General features: G+C 35.5%; 1 protein-coding gene across 7 annotated transcripts in view; it reads left to right on the plus strand.

Moving 5' to 3' along the window:
- EML4 (EMAP like 4) overlaps positions 1 to 17,873 on the plus strand; it is a 153,756-nt gene that overhangs the window by 46,317 nt on the left and 89,566 nt on the right. For 2 of the 7 annotated variants that reach the window (XM_055539916.1, XM_055539919.1), the window contains exon 2: positions 17,382 to 17,564. In XM_055539916.1, the coding sequence (XP_055395891.1) occupies positions 17,382 to 17,564 (183 nt within the window). Of the gene's footprint in view, positions 1 to 7,491; positions 7,741 to 17,381; positions 17,565 to 17,873 lie in introns of those variants that run through there. The other 5 variants (XM_055539921.1, XM_055539914.1, XM_055539917.1 and 2 more) reach the window with 5 other exon arrangements.

Consider the following 17,873-nt stretch of genomic DNA (forward strand, 5'->3'; position numbering starts at 1 on the left):
AAGCGAACTGGTTACTCTGGCTGCATAACCAATTAAAAACATAGAGGCATAAAGCAGACATTTATTTCAAACATGGGTTTGGATTAGGAATTTAGAATTAGGGCTTACCATGGAAGGCTGTCTCCACTCTGGATTGTCTCATGCCTTGGCTGCAAGATACAAAGTAGTGGGAAGGAGTCATCTGAAGGCCAATCTATTTGTATATCCGGTTGTTTATGCTGACCCTTGGCTCCCACCTGAGTTCTTTCATGTGGTCTCTCCCAGAGGGTTAGTGTGAGCTTCCCCACTGCATGGTGGCGAACATTTCCAGAGAGAGAAGGCTAGGAAGAAGCTGTATCTTTTTTACAGCCTCATCTCAAAAGTCATGTAAGCATCACTTTTTCATTCTCTGATTAAGCAGTCACAGGCCCCTAGCCAGATACAAGAAGAAGAAATATAAACCCTGCTTTTTGGTTAAAGGAGTATCGGTCAGTCACATTGTTAGATGAGCACTGGGATGCCATATGTATATACTTTTAATACAAAAATGTATTTATGTATGTGTGTGTCTAACTAGGGAGAAACGTAGAAAATATGGTCTCCCACAATGCCTTTTCATCAGATTAAGAATGTTCTTTTCTATTCATAGTTAATCAGATTAAGAATGTTCCCTTCTATTCATAGTATTTTTACATTTTTGTTTTGAATTGTTGTTAAATTTTATGAAATGTGTTTGTTGAACATGATCTTATTTTCTGTTAATGTGATAAATCTCATTGATTGCAATAAATTAAACTTGACTGTGATTTATTATTCTTTTAATATATTATTGCATTTGGTTTGTTAATATTTTCTTTAGGATTTTTGCATCTTTGAAAATTCCCTGGGGGTAAGGACTATCTCTTACATCACTTCAGTATCCTGCTGCTGCTGCTGCTAAGACTGCTTCAGTCGTGTCCAACTCTGTGCGACCCCATAGAGTTAATATGGGCTTCTCTGGTGGCTCAGATGGTAAGGAATCCGCCTGCAAGGAGACCTGGGTGGTATCCCTGAGTTGGGAAGATCCCCTGGAGGCGGGCGTGGCAACCTGCTCCAGTATTGTTGCCTGGAGAATCCCCATGGACAGAGGAGCCTGGTGGGCTACTGTCCATGGGGTTGCAGAGTTGGACATGACTGAGCGACCAAGCACAGCACAGACCTAATATAATATAGCATTGAGCATAAGACATAGAAGCTTGGAAAATAACTTTTTCTGTTGTCACTTCCTTATTCACAATACCAAATCCTTTGAATACTGTGTGTTGGTGATTTTTTAAGAAATGTGCTCTATTGTGGGAAGCCTAGGAAAGTTTTTCTGAAAATGTGAACATATTTATCCTGTCACAGAACTGATGACTGAGTAGTCTCCTGTTTTTCCTCAGATACTGTGTTTCTGTTCTTTATGGTAGAACTTCATCATTTCTGCCAGCTTGAGAACACTCTCTTTGAATAAGCAAGGATTTAATTCTTTGAAGCAGGAAGTACTACCATGAAATGCCAAATTCTCTACTTTGGGCTAAAAAAATTTTGAAGTTACCTTATTTTCTCCTTATTCTCCTCTCTCTGTAGCCATGGAGAAAGAGTCATAAAATCAGTATGCCATCTACTTTGATTATGAAGGTGTTTCTTAGTCTTATTAATAAAAATTACTTTGTCAATAAAATTGATTACCATCCTTTAAGAAGAGGTGCTTTTAAAAGTACTTTATATTTTTTAAAATTATAAATACATACTTGCTCATTTAGTTTGATTCTACATCAGAAATTGACAAACTGTGGCTCTTGCACAGAATCTGCAGTTTAACTCTTTGCAACCCCGTGGACTGTAGCCCTCCAGGCTTCTGTATACATGGAATTTTCCAGACAAGAATACTGGAGTGGTTGCCATTCCCTTCACCGGGGGATCTTCCCGACCCAGGGATCAAACCTGGGTCTTCAGCATTGCAAGCAGATTCTTTACCGTTTGAGCCACCAGGGAAGCCTAGCCAGGAATAAGTTTTATATCTTTAAACAGTTAAAAAAAATCAAAAAATAATATTTCATGACACATGAAAGTTACAGGAAATTCTAGTAGTAATTTCAGTGTTCATAAATGTAGTTTTATTGGAACATATTCCATTTGTAAAGATACTGTCTATCGCTGCTTGTTCTGCAAGAGCAGTGTGTGATGACTGGAATAGAGATCTTCTGACCTGCAAAACCTAACGTATTTACTTTCTGGTCCTTCACAGTAAAAGTTAGCCGACCCTTGTTCTGTATAAATGGATTTCGTTATTTTTTTTTTTCCTTCCAAAAAACAGAACATAAAATACACTGTTTATACAGTGGATATGCATCATCTTACTGGTGACTTTTTCCATTTATCTGCCGATCATTGATAGCATACTGATACCACACTGATATATAGTGTGTAATATTCCATATTTAGATACTATATTTCATTCACCTGATCTCATTTTTATAGACCTTTAGGTCTGTTTATACATACTACAGACATTGTTGCATCAGAGTACATATGTGTAATTTTAATTATTTAAGTAGCAATTGCTAGATTGCTTTTCAGAATATTTGTAGCAGTTCACAAGTACACCAGTATAACTGCCTGTGTTCTAACACTATTTGCTGTCATTTTTAAAAAATTTTGCCTGTAAGAGCAGTAAGACTTATTTTAGTTTTCAATCTCCTGCTGACTAAAGAGGCGAAGCCATTTGTACTTGTAAAGATGTGCTTTAAAGGAGCTGAAGTTTCATCATCTCAACATTTCATTTTTCTGTTTTTTTAAGATCTTAAGTGTCAGCAGTCACAAATTGCAGAATTTTACGCTAGCCAGTCATCTTTCCTCTCCTTGCTTACAAGAAGTCTGTCGCTTTTACAAGAGTACTGTGTGAGAGATTTTGACCTACTTAGCCCAGATCTCTCTCAGTATATGAAAAACATCCTCACTAAACCCATCTAGATACAATGAGTAACATGTTTATTTACAAACGCCGTTATATTTTTCTTAATCTTTGGATAGCTTAGTAAACAGACATAATAGTCTTTTAAGCAACTCCGGCTGTAACCTACATTATGAAAAAGTTGTAGTTGTTCTTACAATTCCAGCTTCTTTCTCTGCCCCCCCGCCCCACCCCGGCCCCATTGTACTCTTATTTAGGAGATTCCTATGTGCTTTTCACATTCTCAGTAATGCCCCAGGAAGCTCTAGTCAAGTCAGTTGGGGAAAATGGAAACTCTACTTACACTTTAAAGGGAATTTACCATTTAAATTATGAAATGTAAGTTTTAGTTGCTTACTGAATGGTTTGTTGTTGTTTGGGTAATAGCTTTTTTGCTCTATAATTCATATACCATACATTTAAAGTATATAATGCAGTGGTTTTTAGTATACTCCCAAGGTTGTATAACCTTCACTACAATGAATTCTAGACCATTTTCATCACCCTAAGAGAAGATTCTGTGTTTTTCAGCAGTCACTCCCATTTCCCCCACCTTCTATAGTCTATAGGCAACCACTAGTCCACTTTGCCTGTTCTGAACGTTTAATGTAAATAGAATCCCACAGCATGTGACTGACTTCTTTTAACTTAGCATGTTTTCAGGATTCATCTGTGTTATAGCGTATATCGGTACTTCATATCTTTTCATGGCTGAATAATATTCCATTGCGTGGTTATACCATGTGAATGAATATCTTTATAATTCAGTGGGTGTTTGGGTGATGTTTACTTTTTGGCTCTTATGAGTAGTGCTGCTGTGAACATTCGTGTGCAAGTTTTTGTGTGGAGATACCTTTTCATTTCTCTTGTGTATATACCCAGGAGGGAATTGCTGGGTCATGTAGTAACTCTGTGTTTAACTTTTTGAGGAACTACCAGACTATTTTCCAAAGTGGCTGCACCATTTTCGTTCCCAGCAGCCCAGTGTATGAGGTTTCAGTTTTATCCACACTCTAACCAACAGTAATTGTCATTTTGACTATAGCCATCCTAATAGATGTGAAGTGATATCACATTGTGATATTTTTTGGTATGATAAAATATGCATAACATAAAATTAACTATTTTAACCATTTTTAGGTATAAAATTTACAGTGTCGAATAACCATTATCACTGTCCATTTTCAGAACATTTTTGTCATTCTAAACAGAACTTTGTACTCATTAAATACTAACTCCACATTCCCCTCTTTTCCCAGCCCTGGTAACCTCTGTTCTGTTTTCGGTCTTTCTGAATTGGCTACTCTGTATACCTCATTTAAATGTAATCATATGCTATTTGTCCTTTTGTGTCTGACTTATTTTACTTTGCATAATAATTACATGCCATGGTGTTGCTTGTGTCACAGTTTTATGCCTTTTTAATGTTGAATAATATTCCATTATTTGTATATACCACATTTTGTTTATCCATTCATCTGTGGCTAATCATTTCCGTGGCTTCACCTTTTGGCTATTGTGAATAATCTGATATGAATATTAGTACTGACATTAGCTGTTTGAGTCCCTGCTTTCAATTCTTTTGGGTACATATCCTTAGAAGTGGAATTGCTGGATCTCTGTTTAACTTTCTGAGGGATCACCAGGGTGTTTTGCACAACAGTTACATGATTTTTTATTTCCATTTACAGTGCACTGGGTTTTAATTTCTCCACATTCTTTCATGTACTTATTAGCAATTTATATATCTTCTTCAGAGAAATGTCTATTCCACACCTTGGCATATTTTTGAGTGTGGGATTGCTGGCTTGTAGAGTAAGCGTACTTCAAATTTAGTAAACCTGGCTAGCTTATTCTCCCAAGTAGTTTGTTAATGTACATTTTCCCTCCAAAGTGTATAAAAGTTCTGATGCCAATATTTGGTGTTGCCAGAATTTACAGCTTTTGTTTACTTAATAGCTATGAAATAGAAGCTTATGATTTTAATTGTATGTCCCTAATCAGGGAGGTTGATCTATTTTCCCTTCTTCCCTACAAACAGAAGTTTGCAAACTCCTATCTTTTTCATGTTTTTTTCTTAGTTTGGGTTCTTATTATAGTATCTGTTTTTAATTTTTGCCTTTAAAAGTCTTTACTTTTCAAAGTGGAAAGAGCTGAATTTGAATTTGTGTTCCTGGGATTTAATATGGTGCCTTACAAATTAGTCACTCAGTAAAATGTAGAATGAATAAGTATTTTATAGAAATCTAAAAATTTGTTCTGTGTTTAAAGAAATAATGCTACCCAAATTAAGACACAAATGAGTACTAACAACTTGCACAGCTGTGTAAATTGTATCTTTGTTGTTGTTGTTTAGTTGCTAAGTTGGGTCTGACTCTTCTGCAACCACATGGATGGTAGCCCGCCAAGCATCTCTGTCCATAGGATTTCCCAGGCAGAACTGGAATGGGTTGCCCTTTCCTTCTATGGGTTATCTTCCCAACACAGGGATCGAACCCACATCACTTGCATTATAGGTGAATTCTTTGCCACTTAGCCATGTGGGAAGCCCAAATTAAAAGCAATTTTACTAGCAAAATTTTACCTGCTAGAAATTAAAGGACAGACTTTAAGAGATGCTACTCAAGACACAGGGCATTTGGCAATGAAAGCTTGGAGTCCTAACCACTGGGCCAAAGGGAATTCCCCACCTCAGCATCTTGAATAATTTCTGTACCTCATAGTACTGAGATACTTGAAGGTATGAATAGGCCTTTTAGAAAGACTGACTGTAATAGTAAAGAGGGAAGAGGTGCCTAAGCAAAGAAACTAAACTATTTAGGAACCAAATACTTTCTGGTCTGAAATCAGATTTTTATTTGAGAAGAAAGAAATGCCCAAGGTATATAATCTACAGATTAGTAGCAGTCTGCAAATGGGAGGTGGTGAAAAGAACCCCAGGTGCTGTCCTGTATGAAGAGCCTTTTGGTTATGAATTGGTTACAAAGCACTAGGTTGCAGAACTTCTTGACAGTTGTATAATCTTAGGAGTCTGTGAGCAGTCATTTAATAGGGCTACATTTGTTATAAAGAAGAGTAGTTAAGACCTAAATTATAAAACTGCAGTCTTACATTTGTCTGTTGACTGAAGAGAGACATAATAAAGTACAGTCTGCGTCAGAGCTTCTCACCAATCAATAGCAAGAATTTGAACTCTGTCCTAGTCTGCGCCTGGCACTACATTTCCTTTGTGTCATTCTGTTTCCCTTCGGTCTGCTTTTATTCATTCTTGCCTAAATGTCCTTTGTTTCAAACACATTGCACACCTCCCAGCCCACTTAATTCCTGTTAATCTTCCAAGGAGCTCCTCCTGTATTTTGTTGAATCTATACCAGGTATTAATCTATAGAGAAGTATTTTCCCAAGTCTCACTTGAGGAAACACTCGTGGTGGTTCCTACTCTTCTGTAAAGGCTTCTGTAAATATTAATCTAGATCGTTTTGCTTCATTCCTCTTTTATCAGCTTTGCTTTTAGTTTATCCTTATTTCAATCTCTGTAGCATAGCTCTTAATATTCCGTTTAGGTTTTATCTGTTTCACAGTATTTTGTGTGTGTGTTGATAGTAGTCCTGTTATTTCTGTTTTTCTTTGGCTTGGTTTAAATTCACTTCTCTCAATTATAAATAAAAGTTTAAAAGCGACAAATTGAAGAGATAATCCATCAGTAGTTTTGTTTTGACACTTAACTCCATGAATTTGTTCTTTAACTAGCTTTAAAAGTAGTTATCAAAAGAATAAATACATACTGTATTCATTAACTTTCACCTGCTTTTACATACTTTCGTGAAACTAAAGACACTTGTATTATTGTAAGCATATGTAGTTTAAAATTGGAATGTCTGACCAGAAGTAAATTATTATAGGTTGCGTATACAATTGTATTATTTTAAAATAATTTGGAAAATTAGTGAATTAAGAAAAATGACTGTTCTCGTTGTTAATCGTATTCATTATCTTACTCTAGTGAAATGCTTGTAATAAATCAGCCAACTTAGTCTTAACACTTAAGCTTTTTAAATTAATGAAGTGACCATTCTTTCAGTTTCTTTACAGTTCATGTGGATTTCATTTTATTTTAAACAAAGGCAAAAGGAAATGTGGCTTGCCACTTTGCACACACATTGTTTATTTCCTAGTAGAGAAAAATACTCATTTGAAGGGCTTTAATTCTGTTAATTATAGAAACTAATGTTTAATGTTTCAGTTTCAGAAGGCAGAGTTTTGTCTTCATTACTCTTAACCAACTGAAAGATGATCAGAGAAGTAGTGCCTGAGGACAACCAAATAACTGTAGTGAATATTCATGGGTTCATTAATTCATGTGTTTCTGCGTGCGCCTGGAATTTAGCCACTCCCGAAAGCAGCTTTAGTTTTCTGTCTTTACCCTCCTTTTGCCTGCGTGCTGTTTGCTCTCCTTCAGTTCTTTGTCTCTATAAATAAGTAGAAGACTTTTCTTTAGATAAGAGAGCAAAGGGGCAAGAGAAGAACTATCTTAAGAAGTTTTTATTTGTGCCAACATAGAAGTGCTTTGTGGTAGGCCATCTGGACCGGGAGGATTTCCTCAGAATGTAAAGTATGTCGTGAGATTTAGAGAGCTGGGATTTGCTCTGGAACTATCTGGGAAGGCAGCAGGAAACGTGGACAGAACTGGTTTATATTGCTTGTAACGTAGGTGGCAAGAATGGAAGACAGCCTGCCTAGTCTCGCTTCAGTATGTGCTTCCTCTACACTTTCAAACTTCTGTACTGGTAACGTATCTTTCCTTTTCTGGGAGACATGTGTCACAAACTTTACTACTTGTGACAAAAGAAATCTGAGGATGTGGGAATGAATTTAGGCCCCTTCTTTCCCCCCTTCCCCCTCCCCCCAGCTTCCTTTAAATATATGTGTCAGTAATAGCATAAATATTTGGTTACCTACTTTTATAAATGACTAAGATTGTACCCCCTTGAAGGAAATATTTTCCTGTTGTGAGGGCAGAATAGGCTTTGTTTTCCCTATCCCCACAAAAGGTGGTCATTACATTGTTTGTGAGGGAAAAAATAAAAACAGCTTTTACTGGAAAGTAGTTTTTAAAAAAAAAAAAAAAAAAAAGCATGTCTCTTAAAAATAGGAAATGAGAATTGTGTAATTAAGCTTGACTTTTGCTTCTATGAAGTCTAACCAAAAAAACATCCAAAGCAGAATTATCTGATTGTGAATGAATCCTAGTGATAGAAGGAAGTAAAGTCCTTTCCTGGGACTAGCCTTCATGCTCAGAGTGCGATGGCAAAAATGGTTTTATATTTTCTTTTATTTTAACACAATTCCTTTTATAATTTATACTACTAGGGGGATTTTTTAGTAAGAATATCTTATAAGAAAAACAAATGAGTTCTTTAAAATAGAAAATATAAGTCAGTATTATTTGTGTTACTCAGTTGAAGACAGATACTCTTTATTTTCATATATTATTACTAGCTGGACACGACTGAGCAACTGAACTGGAGGTAATTAATATTGTCATTTACTAAAGAAATAAAATATCCAAACTTTAACAGTGGTTTGTTTAATTAAAAGTTCTTTGAGAGGAAAATTTTGACTTCTAGCAGTAAAATATTAAGATAAATAAGAAACATTAATTCCTACATAAATATATGTTCATGTGAGCTCTGTTTTTATTAGTGTATTTTCTTATGGTTTATTTCCAAAGTAAATTGTGGCTGTTGTAGAATTGATAGTGCATAACTTTTTGATAAAATACTTAAATATTGTCTTTAAAAGACAATATTTGAAGACAACCATTTCCATTTTAGAACAAAAAACCATTTATTTTGCTAAATGCCTTCTGATGGGAATTGATTAATGTGACAAATCAGTTGTGATTTTGTTTTGTTTTTTGAAGAAATGAAATTTAAAGGCATCCAGTTTTCCTTTGGATGTATTATATTGATTTTTGTGTCTTTCATTAACCTGAGAATATTTCTTTTAAACATCATAGGACATACTTTTACAAAAATGTTTTTATTTACTGTGCATAAAAATCCACACATTAACCAAATTTGTATTTAAAATTTGGGTGCATTACTAATTAGGTTTACATCACAGCCTAAATTAGCTTTGCTTTTCTTTACCGAGAAAATAGTTTTATGTTTTGTTCATGAAGAATATTTCACAGAAAATTCATATAAAATAAGAATATAAGGAAGCAGAATCTTCTAAAATCCCACTTGCCAGACACATACCTCCAGCCTCTATACAACTGTATGTGTATGTATGCTTGTGGATATACGGTTCTATATGGATATAACTACACTATAAATGTTGCCTGCAATTTTTTCCCTCTTTTATAGTATGTTGTTATACCTACTAAACTTTCTAGTTTGTGGTTTTAAATATATAACATCCTTTTTAAGAGCTCCATGAGGTACCCTAGTACAGACGTTTATTTAATCAGTTCACCATTAGTAGTGATTTACGCTAGTGCCTTCACTATTTTTTTTTTTGAACTATAAACAGTGCATGGTGGAATATGATTTCTTGTGGTTTTTCACCATATTAGCTCTTCTGATCTTCATCACTACCATTCTGCTCATTAAGGTCTGATCTGTGTCTTAACCTAAGTGTTGTAGGAAGGGGAGATCAGAAATGGTTTAAAAATTTTTTTTTTTTAGTATTTGTTCTTTGGATGGTATTGTATCTCATATCATATACCTTTTTGAAACAGACTTTTTTTTCCCCCCAAAATTCATAGGTAACAACTAATCTTAGGTCATACCATTAGGCCTCAAAACAATCATTAAACCCACAGGTTTAGTTGCTTTTATGACACAAAACTTCAGGGTTTTGGAAGTGAAACTCCATTTTTATCTGTTTGGGGATTTAATTTGAAAAACTGGTTTCATTGTTCTAAAACAAAATGAGTAAATTAATTATGTAGTCTAGTCATTCGCATTCCCCTTCCTCTCTCAGAAAAGTCACTAACCTCCACGTCAAAAAAGTATAACACAATATGTTTTAATTGTCTTTATGACACAGATATTCTATTGTCTGTGGACACCTTCCTTACTGTCCCCTGCTCTACACTATCATAAGTAACTATTGTCATAAATGTTGTATATATCATTCCCTTGCTTTATGGGTTTATTCTAAACAATAGATCACTTTTGTATTTTTTGAACTTCCTAAGATTTATACATGATGTTTCATGTAGCCATAGTTTATTTTTACCACTTACTAGTATTCTGTTGGATGTTTGTATCACAGTTTGTTTATACATTTTACAGCTAATGATTGTTTCCAGTTTGTTTCTGTTGTGGACATTATTGAACATTTCTATTGGTGTGCGTATGCACAAGCAGAGATTGGCCTGGCAGGCCATCTGTTTTAGTTAAATAGAAAAGAAAAGAAAAGTTTTATTGGAACATAGCCACACCCAATCATTTACGTATTTATGGCTGTTTTTGTGTTACAAAGGTAGGTTTGAGTAGTCATTATAGAGATTATGTGGTCTGAAAGCCTAGAATATTTATAGTATCTGGCCCTCACAGAAAAAGATTGCCAACCCTGCTGTAGGTCAGGATCTATACACCAGAAGTCTAATTGCTGGGTCGTGGGATGTGTGCATCTTCAGTTTTACCAGATGAGACCAATGTTGTATTTTGTTGTTGTTTGTTTTTTAGCTCAAAGTCTTGAAACAGTTCACTGCCTACCGGTAATATATGAGAATTCATATTGCTCTTTATTCTAGGGAATACTTGATATACTTCATATTGTCATGCTTTAAATTTTTTGCCCGTTTGGTGAGCATAAAATAGTAATTCACATGGTTTTAATTTTCCTTTTCAAGATTATAAATGAGGTGTTCGAGCCTCATTTCATGCATCCATTGGCCATTTATGTTTCCGTTACCATGAGGTATTTAGTCAAGGGTTTTGCAAACAGTTTTTCTATAGGATTATTTGTCTTATCAATTTGTAGGAATTCTTTCTTCAGGATCCTAATCCTTTATCACTTATAAATGTTAGAACTATCTTTTCCTCATTTGTGAATACCTTTTTCTCTTTATTGTGTCTTTTAGTGAACATGCGTTCTGAAAGCTGATGTAGTTTCAGTATGTACTTTAATGGATAGCGCTTACTCTGTCTTGTTTAGGAAGCTCCTTTCTACTTGCAGGATATGAAGATATTCTCTGTTATTTTTGTAAAGATTTTTATGATTTTTGCCTTTAATTCTTTAACCTGCTTGGATTTGATTTTCATGTGTGGCGAGGAGAGGGACTTCAATATACTGAATTTTAATGAATTTGTGAATTTTCATTTAACTTGGGAAGTTCCGCCATTATTTCTTCACGTGTTTTTTTTTTTTTTTTTTTTTAATCTAGAATCTTTTTCTCCTTTTCCTGTGGGACTCCAGTGATACAAACATTAGGTCTGAAGCTGTGTCCATTTTCTTCCTCTATGTTAAAATTGTAAGCATTATATATATAATGTATGTGCTTATATATACATTATAGGTAACACTAAGTGCAAAGAAAGAAGCAGAAAAGGTATGAAGAAAGATTACAAGTTTGAAAATGTAGTACTTTAAATTATTTAATTAGAAACATAATAGCTTCTAGGGCATCATTTTATCACAGTGCTTGCAGCACAAAGTAATTAATATTTTAAGTGAAAACTGAGTCATCTAGAAATGGCTACATTTTAAGTATATGCCCTTATTAGGAAAACAGGAAAGTTGAGTGTACCATTTTAGAAAGATTTACATAAAATCATTAACATTCAAAAGATGCTAGAATGTATAGGCATGCCTGGTTCTGGTATGAGGCTGGCTTGCCAACTTTCAGATACTTAGAATAGAATACCATATATTTGTCTTGGCAAAGGTAACACGTATTTCTTGACAATTCCGAAGACAGGTTAACTATGATTCACCGTAGTAAAAGCATAATAAGCAGTTAACCATTGTAGTTTTAAAACTGAAATATTGGATATTAACATTTACCTTGCACTTCTAATAAAAAAGACTAACTTATGCCAATAAATACATTAGACTGATGGTAAAAAGGCTTATGGACCTTCTTTCTCTTTTCTTTCTTTCCTTAATGAGTTTATGAACCCTTGGGAATTTATTTGTAGTTCATATTTTAACCGTCAAGGCTAGAAACTATTAATACTTCGAAAGGAGCAAAGAAATGGGAGACTACTGAAGGAAAAGGAATTAGTGTACTTGGATTAAGAAGGGTGAGTGGAATATACCTCTGGAAATGGATATATTCTGTTTACTGAACAGATGTATTCTTTAAAAATTCATTGTGAATTCGCATGTGGTACATTAGAGATTGAAAGAAAAAATAAGAACAAACTTTTGAAAATGTAAAGAGGAAGAGTGATGGGTTTTTTGGAGTCATCTGAGGAAGAAGTTCTAACCCCAGTTTGCCGTGTGCCCAGGAGTAACTCGCCTAATTTCATAGTCTTAGTGCGTGTGCGTGTGTGTGCGCGCGAGCGTGCTCAGTCACTCAGTTGTGTCCGTTACTTGTCTATAAAATGGCAAGAGGGATGGTTGATCTTTAAGATAGTCTCATTTCTAGCTTTTGTAATCAGTGAGCACAAATTTAAGTTCATTGCCTTATGCTCTAATATGTTTCTTTATAAATTGGAATACTGTGCCTAGAGGAAACTTGCTTTAAAAAATCAAACTTCAGAAGCAGCATATTTTAGCTTAAATATAAGTTTAAATAACATTGTTACTGTGAAATTCAAATAATGTAGAAATACTAAAAAGCAAAAATTTCCCTTTATCCTGTCCTTACTTCATTCTCCTAGTCGGAAGTAACCCAATTACCAGTTTGATGTGTATGTGTCTAGATTTTTCTTGTTGTGCATTATATACATATGTAGATATGAAGTTTTTTGTTTAGTTTTTAGAAATATGTTTTGGTGCATGTGTGTGTGTTTCAATAAATTATTCAGTACATGTTATTCCCCGATCTGTTTACTCCACTTGAGTTGTCTTGTGGGGCTTTCAAATTTCTAGTTTATATCCTGTCTTATTATTTTTATGTTGTTTATTTATTTGAAAAATCATTTTATTCATTTTTGGATGCACTGTCTTCGTTGCTGTGTGCGGGCTTTCTCTGGTTGCAGCAAGCAGGGGCTTCTCCTCGTTGCAGTGCACAGGCTTCTCATTGCAGGGGCTTCTCTTGTTGCGGAGCACAGGCTCTAGGTGCATGATCTTCAGTAATTGCAGCGTGTGGGCTCAGCAGTTGTGGCACACGGGCTTCTTTGCTCTGTGGCATGTGGAATCTTCCTGGATCAGGGATCGAACCCATCTGCATTGGCAGATGGATTCTTATCCACTGTGCTACTAGAGAAGTCCACCTGTTTTACTATTTTTAATTGCATGGCTTTCTATGATGTGAATATATTATCATAGCCTATTAACCCCATCCAGGGATTTTAGATCATTCCAGCTTTGTAGCAATAATAAAAACAGTGTAGTAAAGAACATGCCCATACAGAATAGTAACTTATTGAACCCTTGGTGTACGGCAGTGCTGTACATTATTTCATTTAATAATCTCAAACTAGAGATAAGTTCTATCATGAAAAAATTGCATGAAGAAGCCAGTCAGAGCTGGTAAGTCAAAAACAAATTTATTCAGGCAGTGTAACACCAGAATTTATGCACAGTTCAACCACAGCTTTTATTGCTCTTGAAAAGGTGAAAAAGGCAAAATATTAGGAAGATGTTACAGGATTTTAGGGCTATAAGGAACCATAGAGATCAATCCTATGCAGCTTTGTATCTCTGTTGCTGCTGCTGCCTTGTCTTGAGTGACCGTATAATTGATCATTCAAACTGGGAAACTTTAGAGAGAAAGAAGGACTATTATGATAATATTTTTACTGAGATAGCAGACATGTTTGTCCTGGGAAAATCGAGATGCACAAACACCTTACCCCTAGCCTAGACCACCTTCACCTTTCACATGGGTTACTGCATCAGCCTCATGCTTGGTCTCCATATGTTTACCCTTATCCTTTTCCAGTCCATTCTCTCACAGCAGCCAGAATAACCTTTTTAGAACAGAAATCTGTTTATATCACTTCATAGTTTAAACCCTGTTTGGCTTTGTGAAAGAACGTATTTATTCGATCCTCCTGTGATTATTAAAATGCAACATGAAAGTAAAGTGCACTTAAAACTATGAGTCAGGTCCTCTGTTTGAATCTCATATATCAAGACTACTTTGGTGACCTTGGGCAAGCTATTTCTCAAGCTGTTTCCTCAAGTATAAAATACAGATAGACCGAGGAGGGAGAGGAGGTAATAAATATGAAAGGTCCTGTATAAATCCAGGACGTTGTTAATAGTTAACATTATGCTTGTAATGCCCTTTGAAAAATTGTCCTGTGTCTTATCACAGTATCTAGCAGGTCGTAGTAGGATTTTTACAAGCTGAACCACCATTCATGTGACTGTCCAAGTTTCACAAAATAAAAACCTTAGTCATTTTTTTTTTAATCAAAGTCTATAAAAGTTAAGTAATTTACCAAAAGTAAAAGCTAGTTAACCATGTCGATACTAAAACCCAAGACTGTACCTTTGGCATTATAGTCTGGTAATCTTTCCACTAGGCTTTGCTGCCTTCCCAAAAGAATTAAGAAGATTATGTGTTTACAAAAGTCACATAAATATTTTACCTGTGATTATAACTTTGATACATAACCCATCTTCTGTAATTTGAGAAAAGTTTAGAAAGGCGTATCTGTATCATTTCTGACTTAATTAGGACTTTTGGCTTATAGGTGGTGGCTTGTTGAAAGAGACTTTGTCGGGTTAGATAGGTAGCTGAAAGAAATATTAGAGTAACTCTCAGAATTGATGGTCCAGGCTTCAGAGACTAGAACTGGAACTTAAGGCAGACAAGACTCTATCATAGACAGCCCTAGATCTGTATGTCCTTACAGTTAACAAACCAAGAACGATGGGCTATACCTACCTCCGTCCCTCCCTCCCTCTCTCCGCTCTCTCTCTCTTTCAAATTTGGGAGGGCTCCTTTTGGCCTAACCCATACCCATAACCATTTCTATGGTAGTATTTGAACCTTATGAAATTACCAATAGACATATTTTAACCATCAAAAAAACCCACTTCATATACATTACCTTAGTAGTAGCGCAGGGTGTTAGAGGAGAAAATGAGGCATTGTAGACCAACAGCCCTAATGGAACCTCAAAACCAGTAGAGTTCTGCAAAAGAGCTGTTTTTCTCCTACCAGAAGAAGGAAAATAGGAAAGTGTTCTAGACAGACGAATGTTAATATAATACTAACCATAGTGTGACACATAGAGGATGGATCAGTTAGAATACAGCTAGTGTGTAGCGTGCATGCTCAGTCATGTCTGACTCTTTGCAACCCCATGGACTGTACCCGGCCAGACTCCTCTGTCCATGGAATTTTCCAGGCAAGAATACTGGAGTAGATTGCCATTTCCTACTCCAGGGGAATCCTCTGGACCCGGAGATCAAACCCATGTCTCCTGTATTAGCAGGCGGAGTCTTTACCACTGAGCCACCTGGGAAGCCCAGAATTCATCTATACCACTCTGGAAATGAAAAAGACTTCAAATATAAAAATTTCTAAAATGAGAAGCTGAATTTTTCTTTCCTTAAGCCTCTCAAAGTTTGACAGATCTGCCTTTTATGTAATACATGGGCCTAAAGCTCTCAAATTTTACCTTTTGTACTCTGCTGTTGTATGTTAAACATTTATTGAATGTCAGACACGTCCTGGATACCTTCCGCAAAACAATCATTTGAAGACAAACTGAGACTCAAAGAGATAAAATAACTTGCCTAAGATTACACAATTTATTAATTATGGAACTAGAATTCAAAGTCTAAATTGAAGATAAAACCCAACTTTTCCTTTCATTGCAGTACTTCTCAAAGATTGTCATTGAAATACCTCTAAAGACAGAAGAGAGTACATATGTATGCCTGAGATGTCTGTAGGCACATATGATCTTAAATGAGTGTGTTTGCTACTCTGTAATAAATGGTGATAACTTTGGTTTTTAAATGCTGACGGTTTTGTTGTTGCTGCTGTTTTTTTACTTAATATATGGCTGGGCTGGGTCTTTGTTGCTGCACGGGCTTTTCTCTAGTTGTGGCGAGTGAGGGCTGTTCTCTGGTTGTGTGCAGGCTTCTCATTGTGGTGGCTTCTCTTGTTGCAGAGCACAGGCTGTAGGGCACACGGCCTTCAGTAGTTGTGGCTCATGGGCTCTAGACCACAGGCTCAGTAGTTGTGGCATAAAGGCTTAGTTCCTCCATGGCATGTGGGGTCTTCCTGGATCAGGAATTGAACCAGTGTCTCCTACACTGGTAGGTGGATTCTTTGTCACTGAGCCACCAGGGAAGCCCCCGTTGTTACTGTTTTTAACTCAGACTTTGAGTTAAATTGTCTGCCTAAGATGTCTGGCACATTATCTCAGTATGAGAAAAATGGCACACTGTGACTTAGCATGTGCTGCAACTAGAGAATGGCCCACCCAGTATATATCACTCAGGTCACACCAGTCAGCTGTGAGAACCTCATTTCTTCCATGAATTTTTCTGGTTATAGTGAATTAGCCCTTAGCAATTGATCTTTTATACATTTGGATTCAGATTGAACCAACAAGTAGTGTACTCTAAAGGTACACAGCTCTGGAAGTAGTTTGTAATTGTTGTATTACACCTGAACATTATTTTTGTTGTTGTTGTTGTTGTTACATACCTAAGGGAGATATTAGCTATGTGCCTTATAGAAACTATACCTTTTTTTTTTTTTAAGAGACTTTGAGGCATTGGAAAGAGCAGCAAAAAGTATGTTACTAATTATGTAGCAGTTCTTGGGGGAGGAGGTTGGGAGTATAATAATAAAGACAGAAGTAAAGAATGCTTTCTGGTCATTGATGCTGAAGGTGAGAGGTTCCCAGTTTGATACAAAAAGCAAAACTGAAGTGATTTGAACTCCTTATTTTCAGATAATTATGATAATGATAAGTAAGAAGGATGCTTTGAATAGTTTGCAGTTATGCAAGTTTCCAGATGTCTACAAAGTGGTATATTTAGGGAACATTTTGGTGGAAAAGGTATTAAGGTCGATGGTATAATAAACAAAAAACTTGACCATGAGAAAATTTTCATAGTTTTAATTACATGTCAGCTACATTAGCTTTTTTGTTTTAAATTAGTTCAAGTAGCTATGAAAATCTTTACAGAAGTTAATCTGTGTAAAAATGATTTTCAGTTTTTCTCATCTTTTATAAGAATTATCTGGTATACATTTTCTTATATGTCATTAAATTGTTTCATAAGCAGTTTACTTTAACAAATATTCCATTTTTTCTTATTTTTATAGATGATAGTATTTCCGCTGCAAGTACTTCTGATGTTCAGGATCGCCTCTCAGCCCTTGAGTTACGAGTTCAACAGCAAGAAGATGAAATCACAGTGCTAAAGGCAGCTTTGGCTGATGTTTTGAGGCGTCTTGCCATCTCTGAAGATCATGTGGCCTCGGTGAAAAAATCAGTCCCAAGTAAAGGTAATTTAAGTGTGTTGTAAAGTAGGGAGAATTTTGCTTTTCACACCATTTTTTTTGAAATAATGTATTAAATGTATTTTATCAATGACATTAAGATTGGGAATATAAAACTATAGTTTCTCTTTGGGGTTACATATGACTAGAGTTTTTTTTCCATTTCCTTTTTCTTTATTCTCAAGAAATTCTGAAAGTGTATTATTTTAAATTGGGAATTTTTGTGTAATGCCACTAATTGTACTTACTGGCTTTTGTATCATAGTGTTTGTGTGAATTTAGTGTCTTTCAACTGCATAACAAATTTACTTAGAG

Source organism: Bubalus kerabau, chromosome 11, assembly GCF_029407905.1.
Source record: "Bubalus kerabau isolate K-KA32 ecotype Philippines breed swamp buffalo chromosome 11, PCC_UOA_SB_1v2, whole genome shotgun sequence".
Classification (NCBI taxonomy): domain Eukaryota; kingdom Metazoa; phylum Chordata; class Mammalia; order Artiodactyla; family Bovidae; genus Bubalus; species Bubalus kerabau.